The sequence below is a fragment of the Halyomorpha halys genome, unplaced genomic scaffold (genome assembly GCF_000696795.3).
Source record: "Halyomorpha halys isolate HHAL.00 unplaced genomic scaffold, Hhal_1.1 Scaffold24.1, whole genome shotgun sequence".
In the NCBI taxonomy this organism is placed as follows: Eukaryota; Metazoa; Arthropoda; class Insecta; order Hemiptera; family Pentatomidae; genus Halyomorpha; species Halyomorpha halys.
This window is the reverse complement of record NW_027107648.1, coordinates 1,175,161-1,196,145: the sequence shown is the minus strand read 5'-3', so window position 1 is coordinate 1,196,145 and position 20,985 is coordinate 1,175,161. Positions and strand designations below refer to the sequence as shown.

At 30.5% G+C, this 20,985-nt stretch overlaps 1 protein-coding gene and 1 long non-coding RNA gene across 2 annotated transcripts in view; one reads left to right on the top strand and one right to left on the bottom strand.

Moving 5' to 3' along the window:
• Positions 1 to 3,738: 3,738 nt before the first annotated feature.
• LOC136795446 (uncharacterized) lies at positions 3,739 to 4,825 on the top strand. Its single transcript, XR_010843049.1, has 3 exons — positions 3,739 to 4,188; positions 4,275 to 4,611; positions 4,687 to 4,825. It is a non-coding gene; the product is annotated as an uncharacterized lncRNA (long non-coding RNA).
• A 4,093-nt stretch (positions 4,826 to 8,918) lies between these two features.
• Positions 8,919 to 20,985, bottom strand: part of LOC106682627 (enolase-phosphatase E1) — a gene marked incomplete in the record, with an annotated part of 62,639 nt that continues 50,572 nt past the window's right edge. Inside the window, 5 exon segments of the mRNA XM_067046027.1 lie at positions 8,919 to 9,456; positions 11,105 to 11,177; positions 15,093 to 15,155; positions 19,110 to 19,166; positions 19,248 to 19,316. Of these exon segments, the coding sequence (XP_066902128.1) occupies positions 9,033 to 9,456; positions 11,105 to 11,177; positions 15,093 to 15,155; positions 19,110 to 19,166; positions 19,248 to 19,316 (686 nt within the window).

The window sequence follows — 20,985 nt, the reverse complement described above, 5'->3', positions numbered from 1 at the left end:
ATAAATATGGTTTTGTTTATTTATGTTGTTCTTTGCTGACCGCACCCCACGACAAACTTCTCCAATCATTAATCTACGGTCAACTATCTACACCTCATTATATTAATTTACATATATGAGAAGATGATTAAGAGTGAGGCCAGTAATGAACATAAATTATTAAAAACTTATTTATTAGTGCCAATGTTTGGGCAAGAATTTCAGACTTTCATCAGGGCTAAGAAGAAAAAAAAAACAAGATAACAACCATAATGAATTAGAGGAGTTACAGAATGATTAGAAAATAAGATAAAAACTAACATTATAGATACAAAATAATATTGAAAGACATATTACATATATTTTTTATTATTGTATATATATTTTTTTTGTCCTTTTTGACCTCACCTCCTACCATCTCCTTCATATATTGAAAAATATGTATAGTCTAAGTATTATAGGAAGATAAAGGCTGTATGAGGAAAGCAATAATAAAATGAAATAAGAGGAAAAAAACAAATATGTAATGAAAAAATTGGGAAATAAAACATTTATGTAGATAATTAAATATGAAAGTATAACAGGATTAAACAAATAAAATACAAAGTTATATAATCCAAAAACTTATAACTTTATCTTAAAAGTTATAATTTTATTTCTTTAATCCTGGTATTTTACTAACATATTTAATTACCTTCATATATGTTCTATTTCACACTTTTTTCATCACTTTATTTTAAACAATATTGTATATAGATTTACTGACAAGATTTTCATTTGTATTTTATTATTTGTTCTTTCTTCTGACTTAATTTTATCTTTACTTCTCTCATACAGGCTTTATTTTCTTACAATACTTAGACTACAGATGTCTTTCAATACTACTTTTATATATATAATGTTAGCTGTTTTATTATTTTATAATCACTTTGTAATTCCTCTTATTCATTATGGTTATCTTGTTTTGTTTTTTTTGTTTGCTCAGCCCTGATAAAGGCCTGGAATTCTGACCGAAACGTTGGCACGTTTTTACTCATTCGTGTTCTTCACTCACCACCCCCAATCACCTTTTCCTTATATATTTCCACGGTTTACTATCTACTCATCATTGTATTAATTCATATTATGTAAAAAGTTTTTGAGCCTGAATATTTTGAAATTCCTTTTAAAAGTAAACTTTTATAAGTGTGTTAACAAGTTTATGTTAAAGTGAACATTACAACAAGAATAATCATAAAAACCAACTTGTATAAAAAATTCATGAAATTCTGGTTAAGATACTAGGAGTATTCCTTCTTATTTTTCCCCCTTTCTCTTCATACTATAACACTTAAAAAGAACACAGATATTTTCCATATAGTCATTTTTAAAATTTGCACACCACTTTGATCAGAAAAGCTATATCTTAATTTAATATTTCTTGTGAAATAGTTGATGCAATACTTTTTCTTAATCTTAATGTCTTAAAATTCAGCACATATATTTGAGCTTAAAAAAATGGTTCACTGATAGTATATGCAGTAATTTGTAATATTCTACATAAATGAGCCATTAGGTAGTAAAAGACGGTAACTACAAAAATGAAGACTTTTAAATTGAATTGTTAATCAATCATGTCTTACTTTCAACCAACCATCACTTGCCATAACTTGAGATCAAAATTATTCTCTTAAGAACAGAAATTTTCTGAAGATTCTTTCAGCAAATTATGAAATCAGCCTTTAAAAACCTAGTGGTGCCCAAAATTTTAGTTCCCATGTTTTATGACCGAAAGCCTCCAATATATACATTTATGTGTTCTATTCCTAAAACATAATATATGTACACCCTAATTATTTACTATAATTAACCAAGGACATATATTATAATTTAAAATTGAGTCCTTATATTATTGAATACTGTTTCAAAATATTAAAACTAACATTTAAACCATTGTATGACAAATTGTAGAAAAATATATGTTATTGATCACTTTATTAAAACTAGTATTCTATATAATATTGCACTTGAAGACTTCATTTTTTATAATGAACAAAGCGAGCCTTTCACAAGAATCTGCATTGATAGCTGATAAAAAAATTGAGGAAGCTGAAGAAGAAATGGATGAAAGGATGGTTAGAGGATCATCATGTCATGTTCCAGTTTGATTTTTAAATAAATAAAACTTTATTAATGAAATATATTTCTTTAATTTATTTTATTATAAAGAAAAAAAAATTGAGACCGTCTTACGACTAGGCTACAGAAGTGAGGAAATGAAATGATTTATTAACTCTTATAGCTTAAGGCAGAAATATTCGTTCCAGAATAATAATAATAATTAGAATAAAACAGTCATTTCTTTTCAAAGTCAATTCTAGTAGGAAAATTTTGTTATATTGTATCAGGAGAGACGGTTTGTCAAAGGTGTTACTCAATCAGACTCACTTAATCGCTCAATACCAGTAGCAGTCAGACCAATTTAGTTACTCCTCTGATCTTCTGTCACCATATTACAAAATAAAACACATAATTAGAATAGAACAGTTATTTCTTTTTAAAGTGAATTCTAGCAGGGATTTTTTTAATATTGTAACAGGAGAGATGGTTTGTCAGAGGGGTTACTCAACACCAGCAGCAGCAAAACCAATTTAGTTACCCCTTTGACCTCCTGATCTTCTGTTACCCTATTAGAAAATAAAACACATCCATCATTGCCCCTACCCCTCACAACTTCCATTTTATCTCTTCTGCATCACCAAATCAAGTAACACCCAAATAATTTTTTTTTTCTTCAGACTAGAACATTGGTAAAGATGTTTCACTTCAAAAATTACACTCTGAGTATTATTGTTTATTATAATAATGTTCCATAAAAAATAACAAAAAAAATCTTGTTGAAATAATCATTCTCCTGATCCTGAGGACTGTTTCCAGGTCTTCCAAATACCTATATATTTCCTCATTGGATTTTCTCCTATACCTCTCTTGCGTAATTTTGGGTTCGTGAATCCTGTTCTCAATCTTCAGAACACTCTAGGAAAGCTAACTATCACTAGCCTTACTACTGAACTGTTTTTGCACTGGAGGACAACTTTAACATTTCTGGTGGCGAAGTTCAGTCTTCAGAGGCCCCTTTATTCAATGTTTAAATTGTTAGTGGTCCAGCATAAATGTTTACTTTAGCTCCTTCAAAATAGTGGGAAACTATTATTACTTGATTGGAAAAGTTTGTCGGGGGTGCGATCAGCAAAGAACAACATAAATAAACAAAACAATATTTATTTATTTTACGCCGACGTTTCGACCTGAGTTTCAGGGGTTTGAGTTTTAGGCCTACCTTCTACGCAATAACCTCTGATGAAGACCTGAAACTCAGGTCGAAACGTCAGCATAAAATAAATAAATATTGTTTTGTTTATTTATGTTGTTCTTTGCTGATAGCATTAATCTACGGTCAACTATCTGCACCTTATTATTACTTGACAAGACTGTTCGTTGATAAGAAAAAAAGAGTAGAGGAGGTGACCGATTTCTAAACCGTTTAAAAAAAAAGACCGCTACTTCGACAGGAAATTTTTTTCTCTAGAACAGTGGTCCTGATACCAAGTGGTTTTTTGTCCTACCGCCCCCAGGAAAAAAAATAACTTAACGCCCCATGGAAATTTTTTTTTTTTAATGTTAAAAGCAATTAATAGGAATATAATAGGGATATATAAGTATCAATGTTTCTAACTTTTTCGTAAAATATAGTAAAGAAAGGTGTAAATTAGAAACCTTGAACTTTGAAATTATGAAACTATTTATTGAACTCAAAATAGTATGACCATGACCGCAAAAAATGTTAAAACATTTGAAATCAACTTAACGAGAAAGATGAACCTGGTGTGCTGCAACAGAAGAATAGTTCTTACCTCTTCTCCCCACTTTTCCGTTTCTCAGATTTTTTAGAAAACCCGCGTCTCCCCACCATTGAATTTCTTTCCTGTACACCTTCATTTTAATGAAATAAGTGTTGTATGTTCCATTCTAGTTCAACATAAATGCTTTATTAAATGTGGTAAAATGTTTGTGGGAAATGTGAAGTAAATCTCATAAATATTATGGAGGTAGGTAGCTGGTGGTGTTAATGAATAGCATTGCCTCAACCTGCTACAGAGGCACAAGTGATAGTGATAAAATTTGTCCTGGATGTGGAGTGAAGTGTGTGTCTTACTGAGCAGGGTTTAGGTTGGTAATAAAAATTCACTGACTTCTTATTTAATTACAAATTGTTTCATTTCTATAAATTTAGTGAATGGTATAATGGTTTTTAGGTGACAAAAATACAACAAATGCTTGACTAAAATGTGATTATCTGGTCAGCATGAGGACCAAGGCTTGGTATGTCACATCATCCAAAATAGTGTTAGATTGGTCCAACTTTTTTCTGGAGATTGTCTTGGCTCGCTAGTGATAGATATTCATGCCATTGATGGTCCAGCACTGGAAATATTCTAGGAAAAATTCAGATAGGGGAAGAATAACATAAAAAAGAAAATTGCTGGGTCATGGATCTTGAGAGTAATACAGTGACGAGATGTTTATTCAATACAATCCATGAACATTTGGCTTACTCTCTCATGGATTTTATCCTGCTTCGAAATGGCTCGAGTACTAGCTCTTAATAACTATCAGAAAATCTTTTATTTAATACTAGATCATTGTCTTAATTTTGACAACCCTCAGATTAGGACAGCTCACCCAAAATATTGAATGAAGATAGAGGTCCCTTCTAATAATCTAGGAATTGGAATAAAATCATATTCCTGGTTAATTGGCTGAATTATATTGAAAATCTTGGATTGAGTTTAATTCACTCCATTTTCTTGATGGAGGTAAGAAGGCAATTTGACCCAATGAACAATTAAAAGGTATGAATTTCATTGATTGGAGAAAATGGTCGGGGGGTGCGGTCAGCAAAGGAACAACATAAATAAACAAAAAAATATTTATTTATAATATTTAATATTTACCCCCAACCATCTTCTCCAATCAGTAATCTACGGTCAACTATATACACCTCAGTATGAATTTCATAATTAATTCCTTAGTAATAATAAAAACCCAATAGAGTCCATATGAGAAGTAATCAGGCAGATAATATTTGTGTATTGCATTGTTGAATAATATGTAATATTGTAGATTATGATTTATGCCGAATCTTGGAATGGACTTGCCAACATAATCACTTCTGAACTGTCAGAGCTTGGCATACGTATGCCAGGATATTGATATTGAGTGGTGAGGATGTAAATTTATTCTCCTTAGTAATATTATACTATAAAATTAAAGCCTTTAATTTTATATCGATCGATATAAAATTAAAGCCTTTAATTTTATATCGATCGATATAAAATTAAAGCCTTTAATTTTATATCGATCGATATAAAATTAAAGCCTTTAACGGAATATCACTGATTGACCGTGAGTAATAATTGTAAGGAAGAAGGTCCTGGTGAGTTCAAAAAAGGACTCCAATAGTAACAGAATATTAAACACTAATTTTTTTTCAATTAATTAATCATATATTAGATGTCTATTTATATTTCCTAATACAGTGAAATCTCGGTAATCCGAACTAATTACTGCAGGGGGTTGTTCAGTTAACAGAATGTATTAGGAAAATGGTGTGAAAAAATCTGACAATATGAATGTACAATACTATTTTATATAAAGATACAATTTATTGTAACTTAAGACAGACAGTTTGAAGTTTTAAAAAATTAAAATATTTTAATAAAGAAATTTTCTTTTACATCTCCAGTATTGAAAAGTGATGATTTAATTAGTTGAAACTATAAGATTGTTCATTTATAAGTGAAAAAGTTTAAATAAAAATTAAAAATACTCTTTTTATGAATTTATTTAAAACTTGGTAAAAAAATTAGTTCACCAACAAAATTTTTATTGTACATATTTTTACTATAAATTGAATTAAGAGAAGATGTTCGGAAGGGGGAAGGGAGTGCCATCAATCGAAAAAACAAAATTATTTAATGTTGAATTAAAAATTAGAAATAAAAATTATAATATTTAATGTCGAATAAAATTAGAAAATTATTTATAAACTGAGTTTAGCCAGAATATCTGCTTATAATTCCCTAAAGAAGACCTGAAAATCAGGTCGAACCATCGGCACAAATAAATAATTTTCTGTTTGTGTTTTTCTGCTGACTGCACACCCCAACCATCTTCTCGTATTTATCTAGGGCCAACTATCTTCACCTCATTATAAATTAAATTAATTTTACTGAACCAAATCATTTATACAATAGATATTATTTATTTCTAATTCTAACAAGATATATTATGAACACTTTTATAAGAATTAGATTACCCGATATTGAAACTGTGTAAAAATTTCCACTTTTGTTTTTATGGTTATTACAATAATTTGCCTATAGACCGGGAAGTTAAAAATGTGCTAATTTATTTGATTAAAAAAAATGTTATTGCTTGCTGTTTTCTTAAAAAAAAAAAAAACAACTTTTTTACATCAGTTCGGATTAATGGAGTGTTTGCAGTACCCAGATTACACTGTATTATCATAACTGCTGTAATTTAATTTAATCTTATACGATTACATTGTTTAAAATATCTTTAGTTTTTATATGTTGTTTTTAGCCCTGGAAAGAGGGGCAAAAAAGGGTTTAATAAATAGTTCCTATTTGACCGCACATGGACTATCTTCCTTATACTTAAGCCTTCAACTTTTAATATATAATATAAATCATTAAGGAGAGGAAAGTAATTGGAGTTATATTTGAAAGGTGAAAATTTAATTTCCTTAAAATTAAAAAAAATATTGAAATGATCACCAGAAGTACCACTTAGTACTAATATTTTTACTTTCCTTACCATCTATCTGAGGAAAGTATTGTAATCAAGTAAAATTTTTAATATGTTCTCTCAACACATCTATTCGTTTTAGAGATCTCGCTTTAAAAAGAAAGAAGAAAAAAAAATAGTATTTTTATATAGACATTTGAAAGGCAATTAAATTCCTAACAAAATGAAAAGAACTAATTCAATTGTGAAATAAGGTACAACTAAAATAATGAATATCAGTAGAGATATACCAAGGAATATTGATTGGTATTAGCAGGCAAATATGTAAGGAAAGTCGTGCGAGTGGATATATTAGGTATTTTATGAAATGAATGCTATTTTCATTTTTTGTTGCTTATTTTTGTTACAGACCTGAAAAGATCAAGATATACTTAACACGTTAAAGCTTAGTAGTTTGTATTATGCTTAGACACTATGCCACATTTATGGTCCTTCCACTTTTTCCCCTAAGGCTCCTGCCCTCTTCAAAGGAATCGCTCATCTTTTTCTGGGCATTTATCTACTTGGCTCAAAGAATGTAAAGTTACTACATTATTTTTTTCTGTAAATCAAATAGCAGCCAACTAATAAACAACAGTTTTGCTCAATAACATTCATTGTTTCAAATGCCTTATATTTTTCCTATAATGTACTATATAGTTCTTATAACTTTAAGTGTTGATAAAAACTAAATAATATAACTTAATAATGTCACTTATGTCTTATATTATGAAATAAATTTGAATACTTCTTTGTAGCAACTTTTGGGGAAATCCAACACCCTTAATACTTCAGATATCTTTCATTTATAAACTAGATGACATTTTAGACTTATTTTTGTCCATTTTCGCACTTATCAATAATTATATGTAAGTGTAAGCCAGAAGATTTTAAGCATACGAGAGTTAGCCAAAAAAAATAAATTAGATTTAATATCAGGAGGGTGCGGTCAGTAATAATACACAAATCATCAAAACTTATTTATTTGCACCGTTTCGATCTGAATTAAAAAGTTGTAAAAAAAAAAATCAGTGGTAAAAAAAAGGATAACCTTAATTCAAAGAAAAAGAAAATAATAGCAAACAAACTTGGTAATATATATTACAATAAATCAAGTGGATAGTAGATGATATTAATAAATGATAAAATATAGTATTGATAAGAATTGTACAATATTATATTTTATCGTCTATTGGTATCTTCTATTCTATCTACTTAATTTATTGTTATATTTGCTTCCAAGTTTGTTATTAATTTATTTTTCTCTAAATTAAAGTCGTTATCTCATTTTTCTTTTTCAGGCCTGAAATTCTGGTCAAAACGTCACAAATAAATAAGTTTACTTTTTTGTGTATCATTACTTTGATACACAATGACTTATTTGTCAATTATTACTTACGTTTTCCCTCACATTGACTATGGCTGCCTGGTATATGGTGGACTGTCACTTACTAGCAGGTCCCATTTGTCTGAAATCAGCTCTTTACCTCACCGTACTGCTGCGCTTGATAAGTCATTTTTTATCCGAGCTGCCTTTAACTGGAACTCCATTCCCTCATTCACAACCCTTCTGTTTAACTGCCTTTTTGTTTTGTTTTTTATATATTTAGTCATTTAGTTTTTTATTTCTCTATCTAAAATTATTTATACACAATTCTATTCTAAGTTTTAATTAAATATACATTGTTTTAGAACAATATATGTTATTGTAATATTATAATTATTCTAAAAGGAACTTGTCCTGTAATAATAAACTATTTTTTATTTAATTATTGACCGCACCCCTGACTATCTTCTATATCAAATCTACAGTTAACTATAAACACCTCATTATAGATTACATTTACAATATCTCTCCTCACTGTATATTCCATATATAGGTATTGTTAAAGTAAAAATAAATGATAAAAGTTATAATGAATAACATTTGAATATGAAAAAAAAAATTTACCAGCCAGAGGAAGATCAAAAAATTTACTTGGAATTCCCTAATTTATCCTGACTTTTAAACACTAATTATTGACACTTTCATATTAATAAATGGAATGACGGCTATTTCTTACTACAATAGGACTCATAAGACAGAGAGATAAAGAATTATAAATATATTTATATTTAAAAATTTTTTATAACAATACAATTACAATTAACATAATCTCATTTATAATACAAATTATACAAAGAAAACAGTCAAAGCACCCTCATTAGGGATCTGCTTCTGATTCTCCATTGTTTTGTTGGACTTTGGGTTTCTTAGGCCTGTTGAGGGAGACTCTGAGAGTCAATTTTCCGATGCTGGTCTTTGTGTTCCTGGTTTCTATCAGCTCATGGAAGCTTTCCTTCAATATCTGGCACAACTTCCAGTACTGGATATCGTCATCGATATCCGGAACAAAAGTTGGGAAATCGAAGACGGTCCGAGTCCTGGTAAGGTGCCTGAACAGGTCGATGCTGTCATGAGAGGCCTCCCTAGAACTGCTGGCCCTTGGGACCACAGGTCTATTAGTTCCTCTCATTCCCCTCATACCCTTCTTTCTTCCCCTACCACCTCTTCCAGAGCTTGAGCTACTGGTAGGAGTATCGGCAAGGGGAGCGATACGAAAAGTAACAGGAGTAGTCAAGGGCAACCTTTAAAAATAACATAAATATAAATGATAACATTTACTATCATTGTTATTATATAAATTAAATAATCTATAACACATCACTCAATAAGTCCCTATTCTGACACATATATCGCAATATTGTTGACAGACCCATGTGATTTCCGGGTTACAGTCATTTTAATGATACCAGTTTTGTAATTTTCAAGGAAATGGATAGAAAAGAATTTCGCGTGTTGATTAAACACTCTTGTTGGGGGAAAATACTGTTGAAGCCAAAAAGTGGCTTGATAAGCACCATGGGGACTCAGCACTAGGGAAATCAACTGTTATGGTGAATTTAAATGCGGTTGTACAAGTACTGAAGATGTTTAACGCTCTGGACACCCAAAATCAGCAGTTGTTCTGGAAAAATAGTTTTAAAAGACCGTAAAAAGAAGTTATGTTAGATAGCTGACAGCAGAAGGTAGTTGTCTTCACAATTTTACATAAAAATTTGGGTAAGTTGCTTTTTAAGTGAGTGCTGCATTTACTCACACCATACTAGAAATAATAACATGTCGACGATTCAAGGGCGCTATTTGGAGCTGTTCAAGCAAAAGAAAAAGGATTTCTTGCGTCGGTATGTGACGATAGATGAAACATGGATCCACCACTACACGTCTGAATAAACAATCAGCCTATAAAAGTCATCCAAAGCGATCAAAAACTCATAAGTCGGCTGGCAAGAATATGGCATCCATATTTTGGGACAGGCATGGAATTTTGTCCATCGATTATCTTGAGAAAAACAAAACAATCATAGTGAATATTACATGGCATTACTGGACCAAATGAGTGCAGAAAAAACGTCCCACATACAAAAGAATTAAGTACCGTTTCACCAGAGCAATGCCCTGTATTACAAGTTGAAAACAATGGTTAAATTAGATGAACTACGCTTTGAATTGCTTTCCCACCCACCAATGCTCTAGGGAAATTTGGCTCAAATAAAAAAGTGATTGCTGAAACTGAGGCCTATTTCGAGAACTAAGTCAAGTCGTTTTACATTAAGGGCATCAAAAACTTAAGAAGAGTGTTGGAATGGATACATCACTCTTGAAGGATATTATGTTGATGAATGAAATGAAATTTCTAAAAAAAAAAATTATTTTTCTTTGTTAGACCAGACTTATTGAGTGATGTTTTAAATGAAAATATTATTGCCAGTGCTTTATCGTATCTATTCTTTAAGTAATACAGGCAGTCCTAGTTTTAAATCGCTCTTTTTCAACTTGTCTTAAAGTTATATCATTAACCAATTTATTACAGGAACCATATGTCTAAATGAATGCGGATTAATATTTCTAAAATAATTAAATTTTTTTATTAAATGAAGCTGTTAAAGAATTCACTCTTTTAAATGAAAAGAAAAATGTGTTAGAAAGTCCAAAAAAAGTAGGAATTGGCTCCATAGATGGTAGCACGGAGGGCAATGACTGTAACAAAGAACAACACTTAATTTTATATTTTTGGAGGATTCAAAAATTTTAATTTTATTAAGTTTGTTTTCTATTTACACAAAAAAAGGTGGATCAAGCTGGTCAAGGAGACTAAATATCTACAAGGTCTATTTAGCCAACAAAGGGAAATAAAAGAAAAAATATATAAAAAAAAAATATAGCAGGACTCACTTGATCTGTTTCAGGATTTCCTGAATAGTCTCTGGGCTGAAAAGATTCTGAACACCAGCCGCTGTGATCCCACCTTCAAAATGAATTTAATGAAACTAACAATCGAATCCACGTTTATACAACAGAAATGTTTACTAATCTAAGTGGAGATGATGGTTGGGGGGTGCGGTTAACAAAAAACACAAATAAAAAAAAAATATTTATTCCTGCCGACATTTCAATCAGAATTTCAGGGCTATGAAACAAAAAGAGATAACAACCATCATTCAGAGAAACATATAAATAAAAATAAATAATAAACTAACAAATTTGGAAATATATATAACAATGAATTGAAAATAAAAAATAGGAAGATGAAAAATTGTATAAATTATACAAGATATATATAAAATATAAGATATGTAAGTTACATGTCTTATCATATACATATCTTCTTACCTATATAATATTGTACCTTCTTACCTATCTTTCATTGTTATCAATCTGCTACTGTATAATTCCGCGGTTATTAATCAGCTATTTTATATTTTCAATTCATTGTTATGTATATTTCCAAATTTGTGGGTTTATCATTTCTCTGAATGATGGTTGTCTCTTTTTGTTTTATAGTCCTGATGAAGACCTGAAATTCAGGTCGAAACGTTGCCACAAATAAATCATTTTTTGTTTATTTGTATTTTTTGGCTGAACACACCCTGCGACCATATTCTCCACTTATTAATCCACGATCAACTATCTACACCTCATTACGTTTACTAATCTAGTTTAATTATATATAGTACATAAGGGGAAAAACAATCAAAGTCTCATTTTATACTTTTTTTGTTTATTGTTTCACTCAATAAAATAGATTATCTCTTTCACATTATTACTAAACATTTTTTATGTAATACCAATACTATGTTAATTTATCAAATAAATTAATTCACTGGTTATTGTTAATAACAACCTCCAAGATGCAGTCCAAAGTCACCCTGATGAAGACCTGAAATTCCAGTAGAAACGTCGACAAAATAAATAAGTTTTTTTGCTGACAGCACTCCTCCCCTCCCCTCCTCCCCCAATCATCTTCTCAATTCAATCTACAGTCAACTATTACCACCTCATTAAATAATAATAAAAACAAAAATATCAATAATACCCAAATGGAAATAATTAAAAAACCATTATCAAGCAATAAAAGGAAATAAACAAATAATATTTAAGTGGATTCAGGGTCACGCAGGAATCCTAGATAATGATGTAGTTGATAAAATTGCTAAATTAGTCATTATCACAGGTCAGCCGGTAAATACAGAGTTACCTTACACTAATTATTAAATTAGATCAATAGATAGATAGAAAACTGGCAAAAACAATATTGGGAGAACTCCACCAGCAGTTCTATAAAGTTATATTAGGTTGGGGAAAAATAAATCCACTATTTTTACGTTAAATTCAAGACTTTATCAAACATGTTTCAGATTGTCCGATTTGGGTCAAATATGCACCGTTTTACTCTATATTTGTTGCCATTTTAAAGGTAGCTTCATAATGCTCTCTCATAGAATTTTTGGTCCCTATTGGCGAAAAACTCTAGTAACCGATTTTCACAATCTTCTCTTGATACCAATTTTTTATCACCAAGAAAGTTTTGCAATGCAAGAAAAAGATAATCGCTTGGAGTCAGGTTGGGACTATATGGTGAATGCATCAAAACTTCCCAACCAAGCTCCAGAGGAGTCACTATAGATGTGTGTGGCCTGGTGTTGTCTTGATGGAATACACCTCTTCTGTTGGCCAATTCTGGCCGTTTCTAGTCAACCGCTTCAAACGGTCCAGTTGTTGACAATACAGATCCGAATGAAGTGTTTGGCCACATGGAAGCAACTCATAATAAATGATTCCTTTCACAATTTCAGCCGCCTGGCTTGCATTTTTGCCTTTATCCAAGAAAAACTGTAAAATTTATCGAATTTTCTCTTTATTGACTTCCATCTTTTACACCCTGTAACTCACAACTAAATGGACTAAACAAAAAACAGCAAATGATTTTTTTAAGTGCAAAATGTCACCTTGACAACGAGCATAAATCTGAAATTATTTGATCGGTACTTTACGAGATATCGATCGCTACAGCCATCTACCAGAAAAATAATGGATTTCTTTATCCCCAACCTAATATTTTCTCATACCATTCGGAAACAGTGGTTCTAACAAGAAAACATAGGGAAAGACATGATAAAAACTTATATTAGACTTAGGACGAATCATAGAATTTACAATAACTACCTGTACAAAATAAGCTTAATTGAAACTTTTCAATGTCAAAATTGTAGCTGTAACGAAACCCATAAACATATTATACTTATGTCCAGCATACTAAAACAAAGAGAAATATTGTTCAAAGATCTAGATACAAATCAAAATATTATTTATGATAATATATTAAAAGTAACAGACTATGGACGAATAAGTTACATCCATCAATATTTGAAATCTATAAACCAAAATGCATTAGCTAATTTGATTAATATTTGGCTGTAAGGAATTAACCAATGCCATCACCCAAACCAGGAAAAATATATTCATCACTATAACCAACACATCATTAAATCCAAGGATGTTATAAATAATATCTAATGTCGCTGTAAGCTTTCATTAAACCCAAACAGACAACTCAAGACTGAAAAAAAAGTGAAATCTATTCAGAGTAAAATTAGGTTCAAACTAAAAATAAAGTTTCAGGTCCCAAATGAAAGCTAAGGATCTCAAGTTACCTTAAAAATGTTCCCAATAAGATAACCAATCCCGTAGGGAGTGAAAAAAAAAAAATCCTCCGACAAAGTATGGGTACCATACAGGGTGAACTGGATTGATAAGCTTAAGAACTGAAACTTAGTTTTAAATTTGGCAAAGCATGACCAATTTATATAACTAAAATATTAATAATTGATTGAATGGGAGTAAGAATCTGACAAGCCACAATTTTAATTAGTGGATTGTTAACTGTGGATAATGTAAAAGAGAAGATGATTGGGGCTGGAATCTGTAAAGAACACTAATAAGTAAAATACATATTTATTAGTGCCAACGTTATGCCCGAAATTCCAGGGCTAAGAACAAGATAACAACCATAATAATTATAAGGAATAACAGAATAATTAGAAAATAGAAAAAACTAACATTATAGTTACAAATAGTATTGAAAGAAATGTATAGTATTTATATTATAATAGAAATGTATTTAAAGAAAGGTATTATAAGAAGATAAAGGCTGTATGAGAAGAGTAATAATAAAATTGAGCAAGAGAAAAGAACAAACAATAAAATACTTATGAATATCTAGTTAGTAAATATATGTACAAAATTATTTATTCATATAATCTATATTATCACTAGATAGGTAAAAGTAAGAAAAAGAAAAATATAAAGGGTGTTGACAAAACAAGGAGGGAAAACAAAATTAATACTATTTTAATAAAATAAGTATTTAGGAATATGCTAATAATAAGTTCTGTTTTTTCGGTGTTTAAATTGACTGAAAAAGGGTCTAGTTGGATATAGAAACTTTCAGAGACAAGTCTTTTGTCATGGTTGCCATTATAAAAGTAAGATAACAATCAAAGGAATGATTTAAAGATAAGCTATGTTCTAAAAGTTATGATGCAGAAGAATTATGGGAGGAGACAGAATATACATGCAGCCTTTTAGGATATAATCTTGTTTGTTCTTAGTACTGATTCTGGCCGCAACGTTAGCACTAATAAATAAGGTTTTACTTATTTGTGTTATTCACTGACCGCACCCCCCTCCCTCCCATCATCTCATATAATTTTAAAGATGATTACAATTTTATGGAAAATCAAAAAGTTTCTCTTTATCTCCAGAAAACTATTTATTGTGTTAGTTCATCAGACACCATAATTCTAGCACATTATAAATAATATATAATCAGCATATAAAAAATATTAAATAAGAGCTGTAACTAATAATGATAAATAAGTACCTAGATTGGTCGTATCCTGAAGTACTATTTCCTGGGGCTGGCTGCTTTCTTTAGCAGCACTATCTGAAATTGATAATCGAAACTTTAAAAAACAAATTTGATATCAAACGAGACTATATATGTATATATCTAAATAGGATAGAAACCTACTAGGGAATCATTGTGTAAGTATTTTTCTAAGATTCTATATGTTTTTAAAAATGACTAAACTCAAATTTCAGGTTTATCATCTTGTCAGTTACCACCTTCACAACAAAATATTAAAAAAAAAAAACCTAACACATTGAAAAAATTTTCTGTTCTTTGCTTATAACTAGAAAACTAAGTAATTTTCAAATGAAGATAATATGTCAAATTAAAGCAGACAAAAGTTCTTACAAAATGTATATACTTTTAATGTTTTATCAAGCAGCAACACTACCTCTTTGGTTTTCTATAAAAATCTCTACCCCTTTAAAAAAATTCATTTTAAATGTTACTCGATTAAACTAACATTTTAAATTAAATCTCCTTTAAAGTAAGTAAAGGTGATATAGGATCATCACCATATAGGGGTTTAGCAGGTCAGGTTGGCCTGGAAGGTTTGCCTTCTAATGTTTTTTGTGTCCTCCTTTGAGAGATTGTGAAATGTCATATATCAACAAGGAGAGCGGGTTCACGCCATTTTTCAATGTTGCTCAATTATATTAAGTTTCTTCTTCCTGTTGTAAGCAAATATTTCAAAAGATATAGGGTCGTCATTAAATTGCTAGAAATTTACTATTACACATTGTTGAGACACTTAAATGTTTTTCTATGAATGTTTAAAGAGTGTGGTTACGTAGATTATTGACTACATGTATTTTGAACAAATTATTAAAAATACTATTAGAAAATATTAAAATTAGGTAAACAAGTTGTTTACCTAATTTTAATATTTTCTATACTGTTTACTTTAAAATTATTTTAAATTGTAACATACTTAACTGCCAATCCCCACTCCTCCCAATACAAACAGTTCACTCTGGCTTTGACTTTTGTCAAACAAATACGTTTTCTGTCTTATTCATTTTCTTCTTTTATTCTTATCCCCCTTTTTAAATCTCTTAATTTGTACTTTCTTTTATATTTCTTCTTTTTCTCTTTTCCGTTTTCATTTATTGTTTATAACCTTTTATTTTTCTTATTTAATTGTTATATTTCATTGTATACCCTTTTAATTTCTCATTTACTTTTTTACTTATGTTAAGTATTTGTACCTTTTTTAGCCCTGACGAAGCCCTGCAATGTGAGGCGAAACGTTGGCTCAATTAAAATAGTTTATCACTATTTGAGTTTTAGTTGACCACACTCAGACCATGTTCCATTTAAAATGATTAAAAATGTGTTTTTTTTTTATAGCCACAGAGGGCCTATTATACGCCGTCCCTCCTCTGCTCAAAATAGGCCAATTGCCTTTGCAAACCTGGACACTGTATAAGGATCTACTGTTTCGCAAAGTTTGGGATCCAAGATACGATCCTTACCAAAGATGAGGAATCGTGTTCTTGCCACTGCATTACATCTGCAAACGATGTGGTAAGCAGTCTCTTCATCCTTCCTGCAGATAGTGGACTTTATCAGTCTCATTTAATAGAGATGCTTATTTAGCTGACAGTGTCCTGTGTATAGACCTTTCTCCCATCTTAAGATACTCCTTTCCATATTAAGAAGACAGTTCCTTTATTTATGGGCAGGGTCCCTTGAGGAACATTTTTGATAGTTCCATCCCTCTGGTATTTCTCCAGAGTAACCCAGCCTTGCTCTCAGCAATCTTTTTGATATGCCTCTTTGCATGGCAGAGACTAATGGGGGTCAGGTGTGAGAAGAACATACTCAGATCCTTTCCTTGCTAGGTATTAAAAATGTATTAATAATTTCCTTATAGTTACAGGAATTTTAATTAGTAGATATAATAAACATACAACAGATATAAGGGCATGAGCGGACAGTTAGACGGAAGTTTTTTCTTTTTTCACAGAAACAAAAATTACCTATTTTTAGCATGCTCTAGTCGACTTGCAGGTTGACCAAAAATTAAATGTTATATAAACATTTTGAGTGATTTAGTTTTATACAGAAAATTCATCAACAAAAATATCTAGTTTTCTATTTATAACGAAAAAATTCAATATTTTGGGGTTTTTCTGTTTTCATAATGAAGCTGGTGTCTGGCAAGGTGGTAGAACTAAAATTCGGATAAGACATTCCAAAAACCACAGGATTATTGAGAAAAATGCTTTAATAATCTTATAGTATTGTTTTAAATCAAATAAGTAAATACAGGGAGATGGTCTGGGAGTAGTCAAAGAAAATATTAAAAATATAATTTCTCCCCCCCCTCCCCATTACGTATATTATTATTTAATGTTCGTCTATTTTTAATTTTTTCTTTAATTTGCTAATATTCTTTACTTTAACATTGCTTTCAAATATAATGTGTTATCTAACCGCCAACCCCCACAATTTCTCTTTTCTGTCAACCTACTGCCCCATTTTCATGCTTGCCAGCAATCTGTAAGGTAGATGTTCTATCTTGTTCCTTTATTTTTATTCTTGATTTTACTCTTATTCCTTTTATCATTAATTGTTTAAAACCTTTTTTTTTTATTGTTATAATAAAAAAAAAAAGGTTAATAAATAATAATAATAAAGTAATAAATAGAACAACAAATAACATATGCGATGCGATGCATGCCATCCCACCTCTGGATAAACTCCCCTACTCATTAATTTCTATGCATGTGGTGGTGTATGATTTCTAGGGAGTCAAGTATTATATTCTCTGTCAACCTAACCACTTCCTGGACATTGACCCCGAGTTCCTCCATGAAGCTCCTAGTTGGGCTAGGAATCGTTCCATGGGCTCCGAACCAGAGGCCTCTTACGTTTCACTGTACATCTATTTTATTTTATTTTATTTACATAGTTTATTTTTATTGAAATTATCTTAATTAACCACACCTTAGTTAATTTTTTTTTTATCTATTTGCTTACTTTTTACCTCATTTAAGCAAGAGTATCTTTTTTAGCCTTAAAGAAGCCCTGCAACATGGGGAAAAAAGTTGGCTCACATTAAATAGTTTTATAACTATTTGATTTTTTTTTCTTTGACAGCACTCGGACCATCTTCCTTTTATTAAATATCCTCATAATACGCCGACATCATAGAGTGAAATACGAGTTAATGAAGCTCCTAAAAGAAAGAGATTTTGCCTGCTTTGACGAGGTCTACTGTGTAGATACGGATGGATCCACAAGATATGCAGAAATAGTTGCCTTCACTAAAAAGGGGAAGTCGGCAATCATTCTGGATCCCACCGTGAGATATGAAAATAATGACCTTGACCAGGCAAATAAGGTAGATAGGGAAAAAAAGGAAATCTACGATAAATGTATCTCTTTCCTCAAGGAGAAGTTCCGTGAGGGCTTTGGAGAACGAGCCTTCAACATGAGAGGCCTCTGGTTCGGAGCCCATGGAACGATTCCCAGCACAACTAGGAGCTTCATGGAGGAACTCGGGATCGATGTCCAGGAAGTGGCTAGGTTGACAGAGAATATAATACTTGACTCCCTATGAATCATACACCGCCACATGCATGGAAATTAATGAGTAGGGGAGTTTATCCAGAGGTGGGATGGCATGCATGTATCGCATATCTTATTTGTTGTTATATTTATTACTTTATTATTGTAAATATTTTAATATTTGTTATATAAGGGAATTTGTTGATCAAATCAAGAGAAAGAAAAAAAAGGAATAAATCGAAAAACTTGTAGTTAGTTTGTAGACTGGTATTAATTGTAAAAGAAAACCGAGGAAAAAAAAAAAAGTTATCTTTCTATTATATTATATCATGTAAAAATATGTAACTTATATTTGTCCAGTCACAGATTGATCAGTATGCAGTGTAATGTAGCAACCCGATGTATTTAGGTAGCATGAATGAATAAAGTATTTTTTTCTCTCTTCTCTTAAATGAAATAAACCTAAAGTACCTTTATCTGCCTGTTTTCCTTTCGGTTGAGAAGAATTACTGGTATTCCCTTTGTCGGCTGAAAATTTTAAAATAATTAATTAATTTAGCAATATAAAGTAGATAATTCATTTTACTGTTACCTAAAAAAAAAACATACCCTCATTTTCAACTTTCTTGTTAGGGCTTTCTACCACTGTTTCTCCTACTTCTGAAACCAACCGAGCAACTGAAACAAAATAAAGAGAAGGTACTGTACATTTCAAGTTATTTTATAAAGGTACTTGCTGACTAGGCAATCCTTCGCAATTGCTATATTTGAGGATGTACATGGATTTAATGAACACAATTGATACTTTGTTGTAAATTATTGTATTTAGTTCAAATTAAACATTTATTTATACTTTATTATTTATTCGAAAAAATAAAATTTTTTAGCCCAAAATTTTCGCTCTACATCGGCCTTTGATTTCCTTTGCAAAATCAAAAAAATAGAAATAACAACAACACTACTCAACCTAACATAGGAATTGGATAAAATGAAGAGTTATGAATGATTCCATGAACAATAGTCGCTGGAGGAAAAAAATAATCCTCAAATAAATCAAGTTGAAAAATTTCTAATTTTTAATTTCTTTGAAAAATGGTATTTTGTAGTTTAAGACAACAATGAAAACGAATATGATTTTTTTTTTTTTAGACAGGAAGAGACAAATTGATTGGTGTACAATAACCGTGAAAAAAACTTGTAATTTCTGAGCTACAAACCAAAAAAACGCTCAATTTTGTTCATAACTTTTTTCTTTAGACAGAAAGAGACAAATTGATTGGTGTACAATAACCGTGAAAAAAAACTTGTAATTTCTGAGCTACAAACCAAAAAAACGCTCAATTTTGTTCATAACTTAGAGAATTCTACTTGAGAATTCGGGGATTTCATGATCTTTAAACCTTCCCATGGTGAAAGGGGGAAAAAAACAGCATGTAAATCAGTCCAGTAATTCAAAAGTTTATTGTGGACAAAGATTCAACCATTGCTTTTTATATATTTAGATAGCCTTTCAGTATCTCATAAGTGTGGGGATTTAAGTCCAACAAGAAAACCAGACATAATTTCTAATCTGAGGTGCAGATAGTTGACCGTAGATTACTAATTGGAGAAGATGGTCGGGGGTGCGATCAGCCAAAAGAACATAAATAAACAAAAGATTATTTATTTATGCCAGCAGATTGAGTTGAATAAGTCTGAAGAGAAGCAGAGGGCTGAGTTGAAGAGTTTGGATGAGAAAAGGTTCTTCTTGCTGACCACACCCCTGAACATCTTCTCCAATTAATAATTTCTATTAATAAAAGGATTTCACTGGTCATTTCAGTAGTGACAGTAACCACTTCTCGTAAAGTTCAGAGATAATATAGGTTCTAGAATTAATTCTTTTTTTTAAATGTTTCTTTCAGATCATAACTAGAAAAATTAACTAATTTAATAAAAATAATAAGTTTCTACAATTTTTAATTTCATTTTCTCCCATCAATCAAAACAAAGTCTCCTAGATAAATAGAGTTATCACAGCCTAATTTATCGAATTACCTTAAATTATCTACGAAAGATTAAAAACTTGTTTCTCTGTGCGAGAAAGGGATAACTCCGTAAAGCAGTATTATTATCTCAAAAAAGTTTTCTTATTTCAAAAACTAAATTGAAAGGTGGACTAAACTTTGATTAATTCAGAATAATTTGATTCCTAATTTACCTCCTTAAGCAGGCTTCTACAATTATAAAAATAAAAATCTAAAATAATGGTAGTATTCAGTGGTGGAAAGGAAATGCCCCAGCCATGCACATACAATTAAAATAATAAAACTATAGCACAAATTATACTAGCAAAATTGTGATATAT